Genomic DNA, 24,912 nt, shown 5'->3' with positions numbered 1-24,912 from the left:
AGGTTACACTGAAGGTACGGTTTGACAGGTAGGAAGAGAGCCACGAAAGGGCTGTGTCACAGATGCCGAAGGATTGAAGGGTTTGGAGCAAAAGAGGGTGGTCGACAGTGTCAAAGGCTGCGGACAGATCAAGGAGGATAAGCAGAGAGAAGTGGCCTTTTGATTTAGCTGTAAGTAGGTCGTTGGTGACCTTAACAATAGCTGTCTCTGTGGAGTGATAGGGACAAAATACAGATTGCAGCAGGTCAAGAAGGGAGTTTAACGTAAGGAAATGGGATAGGCATGCATATACTAGTTTTTCGAGAAGCTTTGAAGCAAGAGGGAGGAGGGAAATTGGGCGGTAGTTGGATGGGGAGGTAGGATCAAGGGAAGGTTTTTTGAGGATAGGTGTGACCAGTGCATGTTTCATCGATGAGGGAAATGTACCAGTGCTGAGGGAGAGGTTGAAAATGTGTGTTAGCATAGGGGTAAGGGTAGCAGAGAGAGAGGGGAGCAGCTGTGAGGGGATAGGGTCAAGGGGACAGGTAGTGAGGTGAGAGCGCAGTATAAGTGCTTAAACTTTGTCCTCAGTAACAGAGGAGAATGAACTAAGTTTCAGGTTATGAGGGTTGTGGTTGAGTGAGAGTATTTGAGGGGGGGGAGAGAATGGAATTGTGTTGAGAGCTGATTTCATGTCTGATGGAGTCAATTTTGTTAATGAAGTGACTGGCAAAGTCTTGAGCTGACAGAGAAGTTGTATTATGCTTATTAGCTCTTCTGTATATAGTGATAGATACATGTGACGTGTTGTGCTTATTAGCTCTTCTGTATATAGTGATAGATTCATGTGACGTGTTGTGCTTATTAGCTCTTCTGTATATAGTGATAGATACATGTGACGTGTTGTGCTTATTAGCTCTTCTGTATATAGTGATAGATTCGTGTGACGTGTTGTGCTTATTAGCTCTTCTGTATATAGTGATAGATTTGTGTGATGTGTTGTGCTTATTAGCTCTTCTGTATATAGTGATAGATACATGTGACGGGTTGTGCTTATTAGCTCTTTTGAATATAGTGATAGATTCATGTGACGTGTTGTGCTTATTAGCTCTTCTGTATATAGTGATAGATTCGTGTGACGTATTGTGCTTATTAGCTCTTCTGTATATAGTGATAGATACATGTGATGTGTTGTGCTTATTAGCTCTTCTGTATATAGTGATAGATTCATGTGACGTGTTGTGCTTATTAGCTCTTCTGTATATAGTGATAGATTCATGTGACGTGTTGTGCTTATTAGCTCTTCTGTATATAGTGATAGATACATGTGACGTGCTGTGCTAATTAGCTCTTCTTTATATAGTGATAGATTCGTGTGACGTATTGTGCTTATTAGCTCTTCTGTATATAGTGATAGATACATGTGATGTGTTGTGCTTATTAGCTCTTCTGTATATAGTGATAGATTCATGTGACGTGTTGTGCTTATTAGCTCTTCTGTATATAGTGATAGATACATGTGACGTGTTGTGCTTATTAGCTCTTCTGTATATATTGATAGATACATGTGACGTGCTGTGCTAATTAGCTCTTCTGTATATAGTGATAGATACATGTGACGTATTGTGCTTATTAGCTCTTCTGTATATAGTGATAGATACATGTGACGTGTTGTGCTAATTAGCTCTTCTGTATATAGTGATAGATACGTGTGACGTGTTGTGCTTATTAGCTCTTCTGTATATAGTGATAGATACGTGTGACGTGTTGTGCTTATTAGCTCTTCTGTATATAGTGATAGATACATGTGACGTGTTGTGCTTATTAGCTCTTCTGTATATAGTGATAGATTCATGTGACGTGTTGTGCTTATTAGCTCTTCTGTATATAGTGATAGATACATGTGACGTATTGTGCTTATTAGCTCTTCTGTATATAGTGATAGATACGTGTGACATGTTGTGCTTATTAGCTCTTCTGTATATAGTGATAGATTCATGTGACGTGTTGTGCTTATTAGCTCTTCTGTATATAGTGATAGATTCATGTGACGTGTTGTGCTTATTAGCTCTTCTGTATATAGTGATAGATACGTGTGATGTATTGTGCTTATTAGCTCTTCTGTATATAGTAATAGATTTGTGTGACGTATTGTGCTTATTAGCTCTTCTGTATATAGTGATAGATTCGTGTGACGTATTGTGCTTATTAGCTCTTCTGTATATAGTGATAGATACGTGTGATGTATTGTGCTTATTAGCTCTTCTGTATATAGTAATAGATACATGTGACATGTTGTGCTTATTAGCTCTTCTGTATATAGTGATAGATACATGTGATGTGTTGTGCTTATTAGCTCTTCTGTATATAGTGATAGATACATGTGATGTGTTGTGCTTATTAGCTCTTCTGTATATAGTGATAGGTACATGTGACGTGTTGTGCTTATTAGCTCTTCTGTATATAGTGATAGATTCGTGTGACGTATTGTGCTTATTAGCTCTTCTGTATATAGTGATAGATTCATGTGACGTGTTGTGCTTTTTAGCTCTTCTGTATATAGTGATAGATTTGTGTGACGTATTGTGCTTATTAGCTCTTCTGTATATGGGCTTTGTATGTAAGAGTGAGAGTTTTGTGTTTGATCCTAGAGGCAAGAGGAAGCCAGTGAAGGGATTGGCAGAGAGGCGCAGCAGATGAAGAGCGACGTGTAAGGAAGATGAGTCTGGCAGAGGCATTCATTATGGATTATAAAGGAGCTAGGCGGCAGGTGGGGAGACCAGAGAGGACAGAGTTGCAGTAATCAAGGCGGGAAAGAATGAGAGAGTGGATTAAAATCTTAGTTGCGTCTTGTGTAAGGAAGTGTCTAATTTTAGAGATGTTTTTAAGGTGGAAGCGGCAGGCTGTAGCCAAGGACTGAATGTGAGGAGTGAAGGAAAGATCTGAGTCATATGTGACCCCGAGACATTGGGCATGCAGGGTAGGGCTAATGATGGAGTTGTCGACAGTTATAGAGATATTGGGGGTGGAGATTTTGGAAGAAGGGGGGAAAATGAGGAGCTCAGTTTTGGAGAGATTTAGCTTGAGGTAGTGAGAGGACATCCAGGAAGAGATGTGAGAAAGACAGTTAGTGACACGGGTTACCAAGGAAGGAGATAGTTCTGGTGCAGAGAAGTAGATTTGGGTGTCATCGGCATACAAATGATATTGGAAACCGTGGGACTTAATTAGGGAACCTAGTGATGACGTATAGATTGAGAAGAGAAGGGGACCGAGGACAGAGCCTTGCGGTACTCCGACAGAAAGTGGTGACTGGGCAGAGGAGGCCCCAGAGAAGGTTACACTGAAGGTACGGTTTGACAGGTAGGAAGAGAGCCACGAAAGGGCTGTGTCACAGATGCCGAAGGATTGAAGGGTTTGGAGCAAAAGAGGGTGGTCGACAGTGTCAAAGGCTGCGGACAGATCAAGGAGGATAAGCAGAGAGAAGTGGCCTTTTGATTTAGCTGTAAGTAGGTCGTTGGTGACCTTAACAATAGCTGTCTCTGTGGAGTGATAGGGACAAAATACAGATTGCAGCAGGTCAAGAAGGGAGTTTAACGTAAGGAAATGGGATAGGCATGCATATACTAGTTTTTCGAGAAGCTTTGAAGCAAGAGGGAGGAGGGAAATTGGGCGGTAGTTGGATGGGGAGGTAGGATCAAGGGAAGGTTTTTTGAGGATAGGTGTGAGGGAGAGGTTGAAAATGTGTGTTAGCATAGGGGCAAGGGTAGCAGAGAGAGAGGGGAGCAGCTGTGAGGGGATAGGGTCAAGGGGACAGGTAGTGAGGTGAGAGCGCAGTATAAGTGCTTAAACTTTGTCCTCAGTAACAGAGGAGAATGAACTAAGTTTCAGGTTATGAGGGTTGTGGTTGAGTGAGAGTATTTGAGGGGGGGGAGAGAATGGAATTGTGTTGAGAGCTGATTTCATGTCTGATGGAGTCAATTTTGTTAATGAAGTGACTGGCAAAGTCTTGAGCTGACAGAGAAGTTGTATTATGCTTATTAGCTCTTCTGTATATAGTGATAGATACATGTGACGTGTTGTGCTTATTAGCTCTTCTGTATATAGTGATAGATTCGTGTGACGTGTTGTGCTTATTAGCTCTTCTGTATATAGTGATAGATACATGTGACGTGTTGTGCTTATTAGCTCTTCTGTATATAGTGATAGATTCGTGTGACGTGTTGTGCTTATTAGCTCTTCTGTATATAGTGATAGATTTGTGTAATGTGTTGTGCTTATTAGCTCTTTTGTATATAGTGATAGATACATGTGACGTGTTGTGCTTATTAGCTCTTCTGTATATAGTGATAGATTCATGTGACGTGTTGTGCTTATTAGCTCTTCTGTATATAGTGATAGATACATGTGACGTGTTGTGCTTATTAGCTCTTCTGTATATAGTGATAGATTCGTGTGACGTATTGTGCTTATTAGCTCTTCTGTATATAGTGATAGATTCGTGTGATGTGTTGTGCTTATTAGCTCTTCTGTATATAGTGATAGATACATGTGACGTATTGTGCTTATTAGCTCTTCTGTATATAGTGATAGATTCATGTGACGTGTTGTGCTTATTAGCTCTTCTGTATATAGTGATAGATACATGTGATGTGTTGTGCTTATTAGCTCTTCTGTATATAGTGATAGATTTGTGTGACGTGTTGTGCTTATTAGCTCTTCTGTATATAGTGATAGATACATGTGATGTGTTGTGCTTATTAGCTCTTCTGTATATAGTGATAGATTCATGTGACGTGTTGTGCTTATTAGCTCTTCTGTATATAGTGATAGATTCATGTGACGTGTTGTGCTTATTAGCTCTTCTGTATATAGTGACAGATTCGTGTGATGTGTTGTGCTTATTAGCTCTTCTGTATATAGTGACAGATTCGTGTGATGTGTTGTGCTTATTAGCTCTTCTGTATATAGTGATAGATACATGTGACGTGTTGTGCTTATTAGCTCTTCTGTATATAGTGATAGATTTATGTGACGTGTTGTGCTTATTAGCTCTTCTGTATATAGTGATAGATACGTGTGACGTGTTGTGCTTATTAGCTCTTCTGTATATAGTGATAGATACGTGTGACGTGTTGTGCTTATTAGCTCTTCTGTATATAGTGATAGATTTGTGTGACATGTTGTGCTTATTAGCTCTTCTGTATATAGTGATAGATACATGTGACGTGTTGTGCTTATTAGCTCTTCTGTATATAGTGATAGATACATGTGATGTGTTGTGCTTATTAGCTCTTCTGTATATAGTGATAGATTCATGTGACGTGTTGTGCTTATTAGCTCTTCTGTATATAGTGATAGATTCATGTGACGTGTTGTGCTTATTAGCTCTTCTGTATATAGTGATAGATACGTGTGACGTGTTGTGCTTATTAGCTCTTCTGTATATAGTGATAGATTCATGTGACGTGTTGTGCTTATTAGCTCTTCTGTATATAGTGATAGATACGTGTGACGTGTTGTGCTTATTAGCTCTTCTGTATATAGTGATAGATACATGTGATGTGTTGTGCTTATTAGCTCTTCTGTATATAGTGATAGATTTGTGTAATGTGTTGTGCTTATTAGCTCTTCTGTATATAGTGATAGATACATGTGACGTATTGTGCTTATTAGCTCTTCTGTATATAGTGATAGATTCGTGTGATGTGTTGTGCTTATTAGCTCTTCTGTATATAGTGATAGATACATATGACGTGTTGTGCTTATTAGCTCTTCTGTATATAGTGATAGATTCATGTGACGTGCTGTGCTTATTAGCTCTTCTGTATATAGTGATAGATACATGTGACGTATTGTGCTTATTAGCTCTTCTGTATATAGTAATAGATACATGTGACATGTTGTGCTTATTAGCTCTTCTGTATATAGTGATAGATTGATGTGACGTGTTGTGCTTATTAGCTCTTCTGTATATAGTGATAGATACATGTGACGTGTTGTGCTTATTAGCTCTTCTGTATATAGTGATAGATACATGTGACGTGTTGTGCTTATTAGCTCTTCTGTATATAGTGATAGATTTGTGTGACGGGTTGTGCTTATTAGCTCTTCTGTATATAGTGATAGATACATGTGACGTGTTGTGCTAATTAGCTCTTCTGTATATAGTGATAGATACGTGTGACGTGTTGTGCTTATTAGCTCTTCTGTATATAGTGATAGATACATGTGATGTGTTGTGCTTATTAGCTCTTCTGTATATAGTGATAGATACATGTGACGTGTTGTGCTTATTAGCTCTTCTGTATATAGTGATAGATACATGTGACGTGTTGTGCTTATTAGCTCTTCTGTATATAGTGATAGATACATGTGACGTGTTGTGCTTATTAGCTCTTCTGTATATAGTGATAGATACATGTGACGTATTGTGCTTATTAGCTCTTCTGTATATAGTGATAGATACATGTGATGTGTTGTGCTTATTAGCTCTTCTGTATATAGTGATAGATTCATGTGACGTGTTGTGCTTATTAGCTCTTCTGTATATATTGATAGATACATGTGACGTGTTGTGCTTATTAGCTCTTCTGTATATAGTGATAGATACATGTGACGTATTGTGCTTATTAGCTCATCTGTATATAGTGATAGATACATGTGACATGTTGTGCTTATTAGCTCTTCTGTATATAGTGATAGATACATGTGACGTGTTGTGCTTATTAGCTCTTCTGTATATATTGATAGATACATGTGACGTGTTGTGCTTATTAGCTCTTCTGTATATAGTGATAGATACATGTGACGTATTGTGCTTATTAGCTCATCTGTATATAGTGATAGATACATGTGACGTATTGTGCTAATTAGCTCTTCTGTATATAGTGATAGATACGTGTGACGTGTTGTGCTTATTAGCTCTTCTGTATATAGTGATAGATACGTGTGACGTGTTGTGCTTATTAGCTCTTCTGTATATAGTGATAGATACATGTGACGTATTGTGCTTATTAGCTCATCTGTATATAGTGATAGATACGTGTGACGTGTTGTGCTTATTAGCTCTTCTGTATATAGTGATAGATACATGTGATGTGTTGTGCTTATTAGCTCTTCTGTATATAGTGATAGATACATGTGACGTGTTGTGCTTATTAGCTCTTCTGTATATAGTGATAGATACATGTGACATATTGTGCTTATTAGCTCTTCTGTATATAGTGATAGATACATGTGACGTGTTGTGCTAATTAGCTCTTCTGTATATAGTGATAGATACATGTGACATATTGTGCTTATTAGCTCTTCTGTATATAGTGATAGATTTGTGTGACGTATTGTGCTTATTAGCTCTTCTGTATATAGTGATAGATACATGTGACGTGTTGTGCTTATTAGCTCTTCTGTATATAGTGATAGATACGTGTGATGTATTGTGCTTATTAGCTCTTCTGTATATAGTGATAGATACATGTGACGTGTTGTGCTTATTAGCTCTTCTGTATATAGTGATAGATACATGTGACATGTTGTGCTTATTAGCTCTTCTGTATATAGTGATAGATACATGTGATGTGTTGTGCTTATTAGCTCTTCTGTATATAGTGATAGATTTGTGTAATGTGTTGTGCTTATTAGCTCTTCTGTATATAGTGATAGATACATGTGACGTATTGTGCTTATTAGCTCTTCTGTATATAGTGATAGATTCGTGTGATGTGTTGTGCTTATTAGCTCTTCTGTATATAGTGATAGATACATATGACGTGTTGTGCTTATTAGCTCTTCTGTATATAGTGATAGATTCATGTGACGTGCTGTGCTTATTAGCTCTTCTGTATATAGTGATAGATACATGTGACGTATTGTGCTTATTAGCTCTTCTGTATATAGTAATAGATACATGTGACATGTTGTGCTTATTAGCTCTTCTGTATATAGTGATAGATTGATGTGACGTGTTGTGCTTATTAGCTCTTCTGTATATAGTGATAGATACATGTGACGTGTTGTGCTTATTAGCTCTTCTGTATATAGTGATAGATACATGTGACGTGTTGTGCTTATTAGCTCTTCTGTATATAGTGATAGATTTGTGTGACGGGTTGTGCTTATTAGCTCTTCTGTATATAGTGATAGATACATGTGACGTGTTGTGCTAATTAGCTCTTCTGTATATAGTGATAGATACGTGTGACGTGTTGTGCTTATTAGCTCTTCTGTATATAGTGATAGATACATGTGATGTGTTGTGCTTATTAGCTCTTCTGTATATAGTGATAGATACATGTGACGTGTTGTGCTTATTAGCTCTTCTGTATATAGTGATAGATACATGTGACGTGTTGTGCTTATTAGCTCTTCTGTATATAGTGATAGATACATGTGACGTGTTGTGCTTATTAGCTCTTCTGTATATAGTGATAGATACATGTGACGTATTGTGCTTATTAGCTCTTCTGTATATAGTGATAGATACATGTGATGTGTTGTGCTTATTAGCTCTTCTGTATATAGTGATAGATTCATGTGACGTGTTGTGCTTATTAGCTCTTCTGTATATATTGATAGATACATGTGACGTGTTGTGCTTATTAGCTCTTCTGTATATAGTGATAGATACATGTGACGTATTGTGCTTATTAGCTCATCTGTATATAGTGATAGATACATGTGACATGTTGTGCTTATTAGCTCTTCTGTATATAGTGATAGATACATGTGACGTGTTGTGCTTATTAGCTCTTCTGTATATATTGATAGATACATGTGACGTGTTGTGCTTATTAGCTCTTCTGTATATAGTGATAGATACATGTGACGTATTGTGCTTATTAGCTCATCTGTATATAGTGATAGATACATGTGACGTATTGTGCTAATTAGCTCTTCTGTATATAGTGATAGATACGTGTGACGTGTTGTGCTTATTAGCTCTTCTGTATATAGTGATAGATACGTGTGACGTGTTGTGCTTATTAGCTCTTCTGTATATAGTGATAGATACATGTGACGTATTGTGCTTATTAGCTCATCTGTATATAGTGATAGATACGTGTGACGTGTTGTGCTTATTAGCTCTTCTGTATATAGTGATAGATACATGTGATGTGTTGTGCTTATTAGCTCTTCTGTATATAGTGATAGATACATGTGACGTGTTGTGCTTATTAGCTCTTCTGTATATAGTGATAGATACATGTGACATATTGTGCTTATTAGCTCTTCTGTATATAGTGATAGATACATGTGACGTGTTGTGCTAATTAGCTCTTCTGTATATATTGATAGATACATGTGACGTGTTGTGCTTATTAGCTCTTCTGTATATAGTGATAGATACATGTGACATGTTGTGCTTATTAGCTCTTCTGTATATAGTGATAGATTCATGTGACGTGTTGTGCTTATTAGCTCTTCTGTATATAGTAATAGATACATGTGACATGTTGTGCTTATTAGCTCTTCTGTATATAGTGATAGATTCATGTGACGTGTTGTGCTTATTAGCTCTTCTGTATATAGTGATAGATACATGTGACGTGTTGTGCTTATTAGCTCTTCTGTATATAGTGATAGATACATGTGACGTGTTGTGCTTATTAGCTCTTCTGTATATAGTGATAGATACGTGTGATGTATTGTGCTTATTAGCTCTTCTGTATATAGTAATAGACTTGTGTGACGTATTGTGCTTATTAGCTCTTCTGTATATAGTGATAGATTCATGTGACGTATTGTGCTTATTAGCTCTTCTGTATATAGTGATAGATACGTGTGATGTATTGTGCTTATTAGCTCTTCTGTATATAGTGATAGATTCATGTGACGTGTTGTGCTTATTAGCTCTTCTGTATATAGTGATAGATTCGTGTGACGTATTGTGCTTATTAGCTCTTCTGTATATAGTGATAGATACGTGTGATGTATTGTGCTTATTAGCTCTTCTGTATATAGTGATAGATTTGTGTGACGTGTTGTGCTTATTAGCTCTTCTGTATATAGTGATAGATACATGTGATGTGTTGTGCTTATTAGCTCTTCTGTATATAGTGATAGATTCGTGTGACGTATTGTGCTTATTAGCTCTTCTGTATATAGTGATAGATACGTGTGATGTATTGTGCTTATTAGCTCTTCTGTATATAGTAATAGATACATGTGACGTGTTGTGCTTATTAGCTCTTCTGTATATAGTGATAGATTCATGTGACGTGTTGTGCTTATTAGCTCTTCTGTATATAGTGATAGATTCATGTGACGTGTTGTGCTTATTAGCTCTTCTGTATATAGTGATAGATTCATGTGACGTGTTGTGCTTATTAGCTCTTCTGTATATAGTGATAGATACATGTGACGTGTTGTGCTTATTAGCTCTTCTGTATATAGTGATAGATGTGTGTGACGTATAGTGCTTATTAGCTCTTCTGTATATAGTGATAAATACATGTGACGTGTTGTGCTTATTAGCTCTTCTGTATATAGTGATAGATACATGTGACGTGTTGTGCTTATTAGCTCTTCTGTATATAGTGATAGATACATGTGACGTGTTGTGCTTATTAGCTCTTCTGTATATAGTGATAGATACATGTGACGTGTTGTGCTTATTAGCTCTTCTGTATATAGTGATAGATACATGTGACGTGTTGTGCTTATTAGCTCTTCTGTATATAGTGATAGATACATGTGACGTGTTGTGCTTATTAGCTCTTCTGTATATAGTGATAGATACATGTGACGTGTTGTGCTTATTAGCTCTTCTGTATATAGTGATAGATACATGTGACGTGTTGTGCTTATTAGCTCTTCTGTATATAGTGATAGATTCATGTGACGTGTTGTGCTTATTAGCTCTTCTGTATATAGTGATAGATTCATGTGACGTGTTGTGCTTATTAGCTCTTCTGTATATAGTGATAGATACGTGTGAAATGTTGTGCTTATTAGCTCTTCTGTATATAGTGATAGATTCATGTGACGTGTTGTGCTTATTAGCTCTTCTGTATATAGTGATAGATACGTGTGATGTATTGTGCTTATTAGCTCTTCTGTATATAGTAATAGATTTGTGTGACGTATTGTGCTTATTAGCTCTTCTGTATATAGTGATAGATTCATGTGACGTATTGTGCTTATTAGCTCTTCTGTATATAGTGATAGATACGTGTGATGTATTGTGCTTATTAGCTCTTCTGTATATAGTAATAGATACATGTGACATGTTGTGCTTATTAGCTCTTCTGTATATAGTGATAGATACATGTGATGTGTTGTGCTTATTAGCTCTTCTGTATATAGTGATAGATACATGTGATGTGTTGTGCTTATTAGCTCTTCTGTATATAGTGATAGATTTGTGTGGCGTGTTGTGCTTATTAGCTCTTCTGTATATAGTGATAGATACATGTGACGTGTTGTGCTTATTAGCTCTTCTGTATATAGTGATAGATTCATGTTATGTATTGTGCTTATTAGCTCTTCTGTATATAGTGATAGATACATGTGATGTGTTGTGCTTATTAGCTCTTCTGTATATAGTGATAGATTCATGTGACGTGTTGTGCTTATTAGCTCTTCTGTATATAGTGATAGATACATGTGACGTGTTGTGCTTATTAGCTCTTCTGTATATAGTGATAGATACATGTGACGTGTTGTGCTTATTAGCTCTTCTGTAAATAGTGATAGATTTGTGTAACGTATTGTGCTTATTAGCTCTTCTGTATATAGTGATAGATTCATGTGACGTGTTGTGCTTTTTAGCTCTTCTGTATATAGTGATAGATTTGTGTGACGTATTATGCTTATTAGCTCTTCTGTATATAGTGATAGATTCATGTGACGTATTGTGCTTATCAGCTCTTCTGTATATAGTGATAGATACGTGTGATGTATTGTGCTTATTAGCTCTTCTGTATATAGTGATAGATACATGTGACGTGTTGTGCTTATTAGCTCTTCTGTATATAGTGATAGATACATGTGACGTGTTGTGCTTATTAGCTCTTCTGTATATAGTGATAGATACATGTGACGTGTTGTGCTTATTAGCTCTTCTGTATATAGTGATAGATACATGTGACGTGTTGTGCTTATTAGCTCTTCTGTATATAGTGATAGATACATGTGACGTGTTGTGCTTATTAGCTCTTCTGTATATAGTAATAGATACATGTGACATGTTGTGCTTATTAGCTCTTCTGTATATAGTGATAGATTCATGTGACGTGTTGTGCTTTTTAGCTCTTCTGTATATAGTGATAGATTTGTGTGACGTATTGTGCTTATTAGCTCTTCTGTATATGGGCTTTGTATGTAAGAGTGAGAGTTTTGTGTTTGATCCTAGAGGCAAGAGGAAGCCAGTGAAGGGATTGGCAGAGAGGCGCAGCAGATGAAGAGCGACGTGTAAGGAAGATGAGTCTGGCAGAGGCATTCATTATGGATTATAAAGGAGCTAGGCGGCAGGTGGGGAGACCAGAGAGGACAGAGTTGCAGTAATCAAGGCGGGAAAGAATGAGAGAGTGGATTAAAATCTTAGTTGTGTCTTGTGTAAGGAAGTGTCTAATTTTAGAGATGTTTTTAAGGTGGAAGCGGCAGGCTGTAGCCAAGGACTGAATGTGAGGAGTGAAGGAAAGATCTGAGTCATATGTGACCCCGAGACATTGGGCATGCAGGGTAGGGCTAATGATGGAGTTGTCGACAGTTATAGAGATATTGGGGGTGGAGATTTTGGAAGAAGGGGGGAAAATGAGGAGCTCAGTTTTGGAGAGATTTAGCTTGAGGTAGTGAGAGGACATCCAGGAAGAGATGTGAGAAAGACAGTTAGTGACACGGGTTAGCAAGGAAGGAGATAGTTCTGGTGCAGAGAAGTAGATTTGGGTGTCATCGGCATACAAATGATATTGGAAACCGTGGGACTTAATTAGGGAACTTAGTGATGACGTATAGATTGAGAAGAGAAGGGGACCGAGGACAGAGCCTTGCGGTACTCCGACAGAAAGTGGTGACGGGGCAGAGGAGGCCCCAGAGAAGGTTACACTGAAGGTACGGTTTGACAGGTAGGAAGAGAGCCACGAAAGGGCTGTGTCACAGATGCCGAAGGATTGAAGGGTTTGGAGCAAAAGAGGGTGGTCGACAGTGTCAAAGGCTGCGGACAGATCAAGGAGGATAAGCAGAGAGAAGTGGCCTTTTGATTTAGCTGTAAGTAGGTCGTTGGTGACCTTAACAATAGCTGTCTCTGTGGAGTGATAGGGACAAAATACAGATTGCAGCAGGTCAAGAAGGGAGTTTAACGTAAGGAAATGGGATAGGCATGCATATACTAGTTTTTCGAGAAGCTTTGAAGCAAGAGGGAGGAGGGAAATTGGGCGGTAGTTGGATGGGGAGGTAGGATCAAGGGAAGGTTTTTTGAGGATAGGTGTGACCAGTGCATGTTTCATCGATGAGGGAAATGTACCAGTGCTGAGGGAGAGGTTGAAAATGTGTGTTAGCATAGGGGTAAGGGTAGCAGAGAGAGAGGGGAGCAGCTGTGAGGGGATAGGGTCAAGGGGACAGGTAGTGAGGTGAGAGCGCAGTATAAGTGCTTAAACTTTGTCCTCAGTAACAGAGGAGAATGAACTAAGTTTCAGGTTATGAGGGTTGTGGTTGAGTGAGAGTATTTGAGGGGGGGGAGAGAATGGAATTGTGTTGAGAGCTGATTTCATGTCTGATGGAGTCAATTTTGTTAATGAAGTGACTGGCAAAGTCTTGAGCTGACAGAGAAGTTGTATTATGCTTATTAGCTCTTCTGTATATAGTGATAGATACATGTGACGTGTTGTGCTTATTAGCTCTTCTGTATATAGTGATAGATTCATGTGACGTGTTGTGCTTATTAGCTCTTCTGTATATAGTGATAGATACATGTGACGTGTTGTGCTTATTAGCTCTTCTGTATATAGTGATAGATTCGTGTGACGTGTTGTGCTTATTAGCTCTTCTGTATATAGTGATAGATTTGTGTGATGTGTTGTGCTTATTAGCTCTTCTGTATATAGTGATAGATACATGTGACGGGTTGTGCTTATTAGCTCTTTTGTATATAGTGATAGATTCATGTGACGTGTTGTGCTTATTAGCTCTTCTGTATATAGTGATAGATTCGTGTGACGTATTGTGCTTATTAGCTCTTCTGTATATAGTGATAGATACATGTGATGTGTTGTGCTTATTAGCTCTTCTGTATATAGTGATAGATTCATGTGACGTGTTGTGCTTATTAGCTCTTCTGTATATAGTGATAGATTCATGTGACGTGTTGTGCTTATTAGCTCTTCTGTATATAGTGATAGATACATGTGACGTGCTGTGCTAATTAGCTCTTCTGTATATAGTGATAGATTCGTGTGACGTATTGTGCTTATTAGCTCTTCTGTATATAGTGATAGATACATGTGATGTGTTGTGCTTATTAGCTCTTCTGTATATAGTGATAGATTCATGTGACGTGTTGTGCTTATTAGCTCTTCTGTATATAGTGATAGATACATGTGACGTGTTGTGCTTATTAGCTCTTCTGTATATATTGATAGATACATGTGACGTGCTGTGCTAATTAGCTCTTCTGTATATAGTGATAGATACATGTGACGTATTGTGCTTATTAGCTCTTCTGTATATAGTGATAGATACATGTGACGTGTTGTGCTAATTAGCTCTTCTGTATATAGTGATAGATACGTGTGACGTGTTGTGCTTATTAGCTCTTCTGTATATAGTGATAGATACGTGTGACGTGTTGTGCTTATTAGCTCTTCTGTATATAGTGATAGATACATGTGACGTGTTGTGCTTATTAGCTCTTCTGTATATAGTGATAGATTCATGTGACGTGTTGTGCTTATTAGCTCTTCTGTATATAGTGATAGATACATGTGACGTATTGTGCTTATTAGCTCTTCTGTATATAGTGATAGATACGTGTGACATGTTGTGCTTATTAGCTCTTCTGTATATAGTGATAGATTCATGTGACGTGTTGTGCTTATTAGCTCTTCTGTATATAGTGATAGATTCATGTGACGTGTTGTGCTTATTAGCTCTTCTGTATATAGTGATAGATACGTGTGATGTATTGTGCTTATTAGCTCTTCTGTATATAGTAATAGATTTGTGTGACGTATTGTGCTTATTAGCTCTTCTGTATATAGTGATAGATTCGTGTGACGTATTGTGCTTATTAGCTCTTCTGTATATAGTGATAGATACGTGTGATGTATTGTGCTTATTAGCTCTTCTGTATATAGTAATAGATACATGTGACATGTTGTGCTTATTAGCTCTTCTGTATATAGTGATAGATACATGTGATGTGTTGTGCTTATTAGCTCTTCTGTATATAGTGATAGATACATGTGATGTGTTGTGCTTATTAGCTCTTCTGTATATAGTGATAGGTACATGTGACGTGTTGTGCTTATTAGCTCTTCTGTATATAGTGATAGATTCGTGTGACGTATTGTGCTTATTAGCTCTTCTGTATATAGTGATAGATTCATGTGACGTGTTGTGCTTTTTAGCTCTTCTGTATATAGTGATAGATTTGTGTGACGTATTGTGCTTATTAGCTCTTCTGTATATGGGCTTTGTATGTAAGAGTGAGAGTTTTGTGTTTGATCCTAGAGGCAAGAGGAAGCCAGTGAAGGGATTGGCAGAGAGGCGCAGCAGATGAAGAGCGACGTGTAAGGAAGATGAGTCTGGCAGAGGCATTCATTATGGATTATAAAGGAGCTAGGCGGCAGGTGGGGAGACCAGAGAGGACAGAGTTGCAGTAATCAAGGCGGGAAAGAATGAGAGAGTGGATTAAAATCTTAGTTGCGTCTTGTGTAAGGAAGTGTCTAATTTTAGAGATGTTTTTAAGGTGGAAGCGGCAGGCTGTAGCCAAGGACTGAATGTGAGGAGTGAAGGAAAGATCTGAGTCATATGTGACCCCGAGACATTGGGCATGCAGGGTAGGGCTAATGATGGAGTTGTCGACAGTTATAGAGATATTGGGGGTGGAGATTTTGGAAGAAGGGGGGAAAATGAGGAGCTCAGTTTTGGAGAGATTTAGCTTGAGGTAGTGAGAGGACATCCAGGAAGAGATGTGAGAAAGACAGTTAGTGACACGGGTTAGCAAGGAAGGAGATAGTTCTGGTGCAGAGAAGTAGATTTGGGTGTCATCGGCATACAAATGATATTGGAAACCGTGGGACTTAATTAGGGAACCTAGTGATGACGTATAGATTGAGAAGAGAAGGGGACCGAGGACAGAGCCTTGCGGTACTCCGACAGAAAGTGGTGACTGGGCAGAGGAGGCCCCAGAGAAGGTTACACTGAAGGTACGGTTTGACAGGTAGGAAGAGAGCCACGAAAGGGCTGTGTCACAGATGCCGAAGGATTGAAGGGTTTGGAGCAAAAGAGGGTGGTCGACAGTGTCAAAGGCTGCGGACAGATCAAGGAGGATAAGCAGAGAGAAGTGGCATTTTGATTTAGCTGTAAGTAGGTCGTTGGTGACCTTAACAATAGCTGTCTCTGTGGAGTGATAGGGACAAAATACAGATTGCAGCAGGTCAAGAAGGGAGTTTAACGTAAGGAAATGGGATAGGCATGCATATACTAGTTTTTCGAGAAGCTTTGAAGCAAGAGGGAGGAGGGAAATTGGGCGGTAGTTGGATGGGGAGATAGGATCAAGGGAAGGTTTTTTGAGGATAGGTGTGAGGGAGAGGTTGAAAATGTGTGTTAGCATAGGGGCAAGGGTAGCAGAGAGAGAGGGGAGCAGCTGTGAGGGGATAGGGTCAAGGGGACAGGTAGTGAGGTGAGAGCGCAGTATAAGTGCTTAAACTTTGTCCTCAGTAACAGAGGAGAATGAACTAAGTTTCAGGTTATGAGGGTTGTGGTTGAGTGAGAGTATTTGAGGGGGGGGAGAGAATGGAATTGTGTTGAGAGCTGATTTCATGTCTGATGGAGTCAATTTTGTTAATGAAGTGACTGGCAAAGTCTTGAGCTGACAGAGAAGTTGTATTATGCTTATTAGCTCTTCTGTATATAGTGATAGATACATGTGACGTGTTGTGCTTATTAGCTCTTCTGTATATAGTGATAGATTCGTGTGACGTGTTGTGCTTATTAGCTCTTCTGTATATAGTGATAGATACATGTGACGTGTTGTGCTTATTAGCTCTTCTGTATATAGTGATAGATTCGTGTGACGTGTTGTGCTTATTAGCTCTTCTGTATATAGTGATAGATTTGTGTGATGTGTTGTGCTTATTAGCTCTTTTGTATATAGTGATAGATACATGTGACGTGTTGTGCTTATTAGCTCTTCTGTATATAGTGATAGATTCATGTGACGTGTTGTGCTTATTAGCTCTTCTGTATATAGTGATAGATACATGTGACGTGTTGTGCTTATTAGCTCTTCTGTATATAGTGATAGATTCGTGTGACGTATTGTGCTTATTAGCTCTTCTGTATATAGTGATAGATTTGTGTGATGTGTTGTGCTTATTAGCTCTTCTGTATATAGTGATAGATACATGTGACGTGTTGTGCTTATTAGCTCTTCTGTATATAGTGATAGATTCATGTGACGTGTTGTGCTTATTAGCTCTTCTGTATATAGTGATAGATTCATGTGACGTGTTGTGCTTATTAGCTCTTCTGTATATAGTGACAGATTCGTGTGATGTGTTGTGCTTATTAGCTCTTCTGTATATAGTGACAGATTCGTGTGATGTGTTGTGCTTATTAGCTCTTCTGTATATAGTGATAGATTCATGTGACGTGTTGTGCTTATTAGCTCTTCTGTATATAGTGATAGATTTGTGTGATGTGTTGTGCTTATTAGCTCTTTTGTATATAGTGATAGATACATGTGACGTATTGTGCTTATTAGCTCTTCTGTATATAGTGATAGATACATGTGATGTGTTGTGCTTATTAGCTCTTCTGTATATAGTGATAGATTCATGTGACGTGTTGTGCTTATTAGCTCTTCTGTATATAGTGATAGATACATGTGACGTGTTGTGCTTATTAGCTCTTCTGTATATAGTGATAGATACATGTGACGTGTTGTGCTTATTAGCTCTTCTGTATATAGTGATAGATACATGTGACGTGTTGTGCTTATTAGCGCTTCTGTATATAGTGATAGATACATGTGATGTGTTGTGCTTATTAGCTCTTCTGTATATAGTGATAGATACATGTGATGTGTTGTGCTTATTAGCTCTTCTGTATATAGTGATAGATACGTGTGACGTGTTGTGCTTATTAGCTCTTCTGTATATAGTGATAGATACATGTGACGTGTTGTGCTTATTAGCTCTTCTGTATATAGTGATAGATACATGTGACGTGTTGTGCTTATTAGCTCTTCTGTATATAGTGATAGATTTGTGTGACGTGTTGTGCTTATTAGCTCTTCTGTATATAGTGATAGATACATGTGACGTGTTGTGCTTATTAGCTCTTCTGTATATAGTGATAGATACATGTGATGTGTTGTGCTTATTAGCTCTTCTGTATATAGTGATAGATTCATGTGACGTGTTGTGCTTATTAGCTCTTCTGTATATAGTGATAGATACATGTGACGTGTTGTGCTTATTAGCTCTTCTGTATATAGTGATAGATACATGTGACGTGTTGTGCTTATTAGCTCTTCTGTATATAGTGATAGATACATGTGACGTGTTGTGCTTATTAGCTCTTCTGTATATAGTGATAGATACATGTGACGTGTTGTGCTTATTAGCTCTTCTGTATATAGTGATAGATACATGTGACATGTTGTGCTTATTAGCTCTTCTGTATATAGTGATAGATACATGTGACGTGTTGTGCTTATTAGCTCTTCTGTATATAGTGATAGATACATGTGACGTGTTGTGCTTATTAGCTCTTCTGTATATAGTGATAGATACATGTGACGTATTGTGCTTATTAGCTCTTCTGTATATAGTGATAGATACATGTGACGTGTTGTGCTTATTTGCTCTTCTGTATATAGTGATAGATACATGTGACGTGTTGTGCTTATTTGCTCTTCTGTATTATGTTCAAGCCTTGGTGCAGATTGGAAGGAGCAGTCGGTGCCACTGATAGATGGTTCCTAGGGATGTCTAGGAAATTCTGTTTTTATATTGTTGTTTTTATTAGATTTTCAAATAAGAGCTGGGTAAAAATGACTGCTCAAGCAGCAGCTGTTAGGAAGAACGTCCTTCACTCTTGCTGACTTATTCTTCCAATAATACCTATTTTATTAAATCATTTAATTTTAGTAAAAAAATGAAGAAAGGCTATGCTTAAATCCCCAAAGTTCAGCAAATGACATCAGCCACTCACAAAGGCTACAACACATCCTTAAGTTATATTTTATGTTGCAATAGTTGCTTGCTCAATCAACAGTGAATTTAAAATGAAGTCACATCCTCCATTTAGGCCAAAGGACAGGAGCCAGATGTGTTCTTCTGCCACAGCTTGTTGGAGGAGACGGGTATCATCCTGGTTCCAGGGAGCGACTTTGGACAAGTACAGGGGACCTATCACATTAGGTAAGTAGGATCAAGCAATGATAAGCTCTGGACCCAATAACCTTACTTGTCCTTATCATAGTAATCACATAAATACAGCAACTCATGATCAGCCAACTCATAAGGCTTAAATCACAAAGTTATACACAAGTAGATTACAAACTTAATAATTGTCTGCTTCTGTACTAAACCAACGGAGAATAGCAGCTTCATTGTACTAATGGTCCACTGACAAGTGAGGACAATATGAGTTTGTATTAAACCAAAATATATCTACATCAGAAACTGTGAATTCCTAAATTATTGAAAAGAGCAAAAGCCCCCACGTTTCATTTATGAATAACACAAATAAATAATACCTTACCCTGTGCATCTAAAAGCTCACGTTTTTCTTTTTTGTGTAAAACTGATCCTTCTGCATTATGAAAACGCTGGCTTGTTTGGTGTTGGCGGCAACCTCACCTGATATATCCTCTTATAATATATTGTATATTGTAGCTTATTATACTCCATCTTGCCGTGTTGATGTGCACTACGTTAGTTGACTCACTCTATAGTTTATAAGAACAGTAATGTTTTTTTAAAATAGGTTTTTGTGAATTATCTGTAATTCTCTTTACACGTTATGTTCTCTTTTTGTTCCTATGATATACCATTACCGCATTGTTCGTGCATATATACATAGCATGGTTTTGCTAAACTGCTTCTATCTTCATTTCTGCTAAAATTGTAATAAAAGTCATTACGCTCAAAAAAATATTGATATCATCTCAGGCCAGTTAATTAACACTAAAAAGTCTGCTCTATAGAGCTGTGATTGAGTCTTGTATTAAGCAGGTACAGTTACTACAAAGTATTGACACTCATCATTTATCTTGCACTTTTAGGATAACAATCATTAATCCAATTGAGGAGCTAGAAAACATTTTGAACAACATCATAGGCTTCTATAGAAAGTTTGTGCAGGAGTATTCATGAAGACCGTCATGTCAGAAGATCAGAATAATCACCCAGCGATCCTCACTGCAACATTACGCCTTATCACAACAAATGCTCATTGTAATGCTTTACCTATAAGCAGATAATCTTCATAAACTGTTGTTCCTGTCTTATGTACTGAAAATCATCTAGATTTAGCCCAAATAACAGAAGTCGTCCTCAATCATGTGAATCCTGGCTTTGTCAACTTAGAGAATGTCAGCAGTAGGGATGGGCGAATGTTTCTAAAAATTCAAAATTTTAAACAAATTTTGATACATTTGTTTGTTCGAATCGAATTTCAAATGTTTATATAACATTCTAACATTCTATTTTCAAATTTTAATTTTTCAATAAAATTCGAGAATATTCGTTCAAATAATAGAATGTTTAGCTATCTATTCATTCAATTTTGAAATGTAATATTCGAATTTGAATGTGACATTTGAATTCGAAATAGTATTTCTAGTCTACAACTGTGTTTAATAAATGTAATATTCGAATTAGAATGCTACATTCAAATTCGAATGTAACATTCAAATTCGAAATAGTCTTTCTAGTCTATTACTGTGTTTTTTAAATGTAATATATGTATTTGAATGTGACATTTGAATTCGTATGTAACATTCAAATTCAAAATAGTATTTCTAGTCTAATACTGTGTTTTATAAATGTAATATTCAATTTCGATTGTGACATTAAATTTGAAATAGTATTTCTAGTCTACAACTGTGTTGTATAAATGTAATATTCGAATTTGAATGTCACATTCGAATTTGAATGTTACATTCAAATTCGAAATAGTATTTCTAGTCTAGAACTGTGTTTTATAAATGTAATATTCAAAATAGAATGTCACATTCAAATTTGAAAGTGTTATCTGAATTCGAAAGTGACTTTCAAAAACTGTAAATAACATTAGATAATGTTATGTAAATCGAATTTCTACAATAACATTTTGTTCTAACATTCAAATTCGAATATAAACACATTCTCCCATTCCTATTCAGCAGTTCCAAATAGAGTAGATAATTAATGATACTAAAAACGGAGCGAATTTCACAAGCGAAAGTAAATAAATTAATTATAAATCGTTTAAAGAAAGTTACTAAATTAATGCGCAGTCTAAAAAATATAGGTTGAAAGGAAAGACTTCCAGACCTTAATAAGAGGAAGTTAGAGGACAAAAAGGGCGAGCAGTGGCATGATATAAATTTTCAAGTATATTAAAGTAAAGGTCAATTTGGATGAATTAGTGCCCGGTTTTTAATAAACCTATTAAAAACAAGGGCACTTAATTCATCAAAATTGACATTTCACTCCTTTTTTTCAAAAACTTACCTTTTAATCCTGACAGCCGCTGCAGCGCTTCCTCCGCCCGTCGCAAGCCGTCTTTGTGCGTCCAAAATGACGAATATGGCTTCCTCCAATCACGGCGTTGCATCAGGCCATGATCCCCCCGGGGGGAAAGCCGTGATTGGAAGAAGCCGGATTCGTCATTTCTGACGTAGGAAGAGGCTTCCAATGGCCGGGGAAATCGCTGGAGCGGCTTTCAGGATTAAAAGGTAAGTTTTTGAAGAAATGTCAATTTTGATAAATTAAAGTGCCCTTGTTTTTAATAGGTTTATTAAAAACCGGGCACTAATTCATCCAAATTGACCTTAACTTTAAGGGATTTAATAAAGATGGGGAGGTTTGTCTTCTTTCAACCTTAACTACTACACACATACTGTACATACACATGCACTTTCATATACACAAAAAAACAAACATATACACACACATGCACTTTCATAAGCACAAAAACATTCGAACACATGCACTTTCAATATTTAAACACATGCACTTTCATAAGCACAAAAACACAAACACATACTCACACATGCACTTTCATAAACACAAACACGTACACACACGCGCCACAAACATACACACACATGCACTTTCATAAGCACAAAAAACACAAACACATACTAACACATTCACTTTCATAAGCACAAAAAACACAAACACATAATAACACATGCACTTTCGTAAGCACAAAAACACAAACACATACTAACACATGCACTTTCATAAGCACAAAAAACACAAACACATACTAACACATACACTTTTGTAAGCACAAAAACACAAACACCTACTAACACATGCACTTTCATAAGCACAAAAAAACAAACACATACTAACACATGCACTTTCAAAAGCACAAAAAACACAAACACATACTAACACATGCACTTTCATAAGCACAAAAAACACAAACACATACTAACACATACACTTTTGTAAGCACAAAAACACAAACACATACTAACACATGCACTTTCATAAGCACAAAAAAAACAAACACATACTAACACATGCACTTTCAAAAGCACAAAAAACACAAACACATACTAACACATGCACTTTCATAAGCACAAAAAACACAAACACATACTAACACATGCACTTTCATAAGCACAAAATACACAAACACATACTAACACATACACTTTTATAAGCACAAAAACACAAACACATACTAACACATGCACTTTCATAAGCACAAAAAAACACAAACACATACTAACACATGCACTTTCATAAGCACAAAAAACACAAACACTAACTAACACATGCACTTTCATAAGCACAAAAACACAAACACATACTCACACGTGCACTTTCATAAGCACAAAAACACAAACACATACTAACACATACACTTTTATAAACACAAAAACACAAACACATAGTAACACATGCACTTTCATAACCACAAAAAAACACAAACACATACTAACACATGCACTTTAATAAGCACAAAAACACAAACACATACACACACATGCACTTTCATAAGCACAAAAACATTCAAACACATGCACTTTCAATATTTAAACACATGCACTTTCATAAACACAAAAACACAAACACATACTCACACATGCACTTTCATAAGCACAATAAACACAAACACATACATTTTCATAAGCACAAACACACAAACACATACTAACACATGCACTTTCATAAGCACAAAAAAACACAAACACATACTAACACATGCACCTTCATAAACACAAAAATACAAACACATACTAACACATAGACTTTCATAAGCACAAAAACACAAACACATAATTAATTAAATGCCCTATCCTCCTGGCTTGCTGGAAAACCTTAATAACTGGAGCCATAAAACTGGCTCAACACATAACTATGTACAAATAATAACTGGAGCCATAGAACTGACTCAACAACTTAACTATGTACAACTATAACTCTTAAATAACTTTGTATAAAACTGTAATACTTAAATAACCACGCAGACACAGATATATGGGAAAAGACCCGAAGGTCGCATTTATTGTAGAACGTGAGAACCGGCTGGACTCAACGGGGCCAGCTAAAACATGTGGCGGCAATCTAGCTAGGAGTAGGGACCCCCTGCTAGGAGAATGGACCGCGCCCGTGAATGCCCACACAAGCGGAGCTCAGCTGCCGCAGAAGCTTAGGGAGTTCTCGGCATCTTAGAATGGGAGGGACCCCAGGCGCGCGCCTGCAGAGATCACCCTCCCCTGGGCAGCCGTCACTCTACCTCTGATGGCAAACCGGGGCGCGGACCAACCGCCTAACCAGGGTGTAAAGTAACGATCTCCGAACCAGTAGGACCAGGTGTGACTAGACGCGTCTCCATGCCACTACCCGGGGAGTCAAAAACTACCGTCCTTGGACTTAAGGAAACAAGCCGCGTAGCTCTCATCCAGCCTCGGACACCTAGCTGAAACACCCTGGTGATGTAGCAGCCTAAAGATTGCCGTGTGAACAAGTGCAGGGAGGGAGGGAGGGACGCTGTGAAGACGAGCTGGAAAAGAGGGTTTGGGCCTTGGGAGCTGACTACTTAAAGGTAAGCTAAACCCCACCCTCACTAATGCAACATTGTTGCAACCTTCACAGCAGCACACTCCTAAGGGCCTTAATTATTATGGTCGTTCTGGGCTATGCTGCCCTCCACTGTCTTAATTAATTAAATGCCCTATCCTCCTGGCTTGCTGGAAAACCTTAATAACTGGAGCCATAAAACTGGCTCAACACATAACTATGTACAAATAATAACTGGAGCCATAGAACTGACTCAACAACTTAACTATGTACAACTATAACTCTTAAATAACTTTGTATAAAACTGTAATACTTAAATAACCACGCAGACACAGATATATGGGAAAAGACCCGAAGGTCGCATTTATTGTAGAACGTGAGAACCGGCTGGACTCAACGGGGCCAGCTAAAACATGTGGCGGCAATCTAGCTAGGAGTAGGGACCCCCTGCTAGGAGAATGGACCGCGCCCGTGAATGCCCACACAAGCGGAGCTCAGCTGCCGCAGAAGCTTAGGG

General features: G+C 37.7%; 1 protein-coding gene across 1 annotated transcript in view; it reads left to right on the top strand.

The window, feature by feature from the left end:
• LOC128661757 (alanine aminotransferase 2-like) overlaps positions 1-20,551 on the top strand; it is a 120,588-nt gene extending 100,037 nt beyond the window's left edge. Inside the window, exons 8-9 of the mRNA XM_053715977.1 lie at positions 19,456-19,568; positions 20,435-20,551. Coding sequence (XP_053571952.1) covers positions 19,456-19,568; positions 20,435-20,525 — 204 coding nt within the window. The 3' untranslated portion in view covers positions 20,526-20,551. The remainder of the gene's footprint in view (positions 1-19,455; positions 19,569-20,434) is intronic.
• The last annotated feature ends 4,361 nt before the right edge of the window (positions 20,552-24,912 follow it).

This window comes from Bombina bombina, chromosome 5, assembly GCF_027579735.1.
Source record: "Bombina bombina isolate aBomBom1 chromosome 5, aBomBom1.pri, whole genome shotgun sequence".
Taxonomy (NCBI): Eukaryota; Metazoa; Chordata; class Amphibia; order Anura; family Bombinatoridae; genus Bombina; species Bombina bombina.
This window is presented reverse-complemented; position numbering and strand designations above follow the sequence as displayed.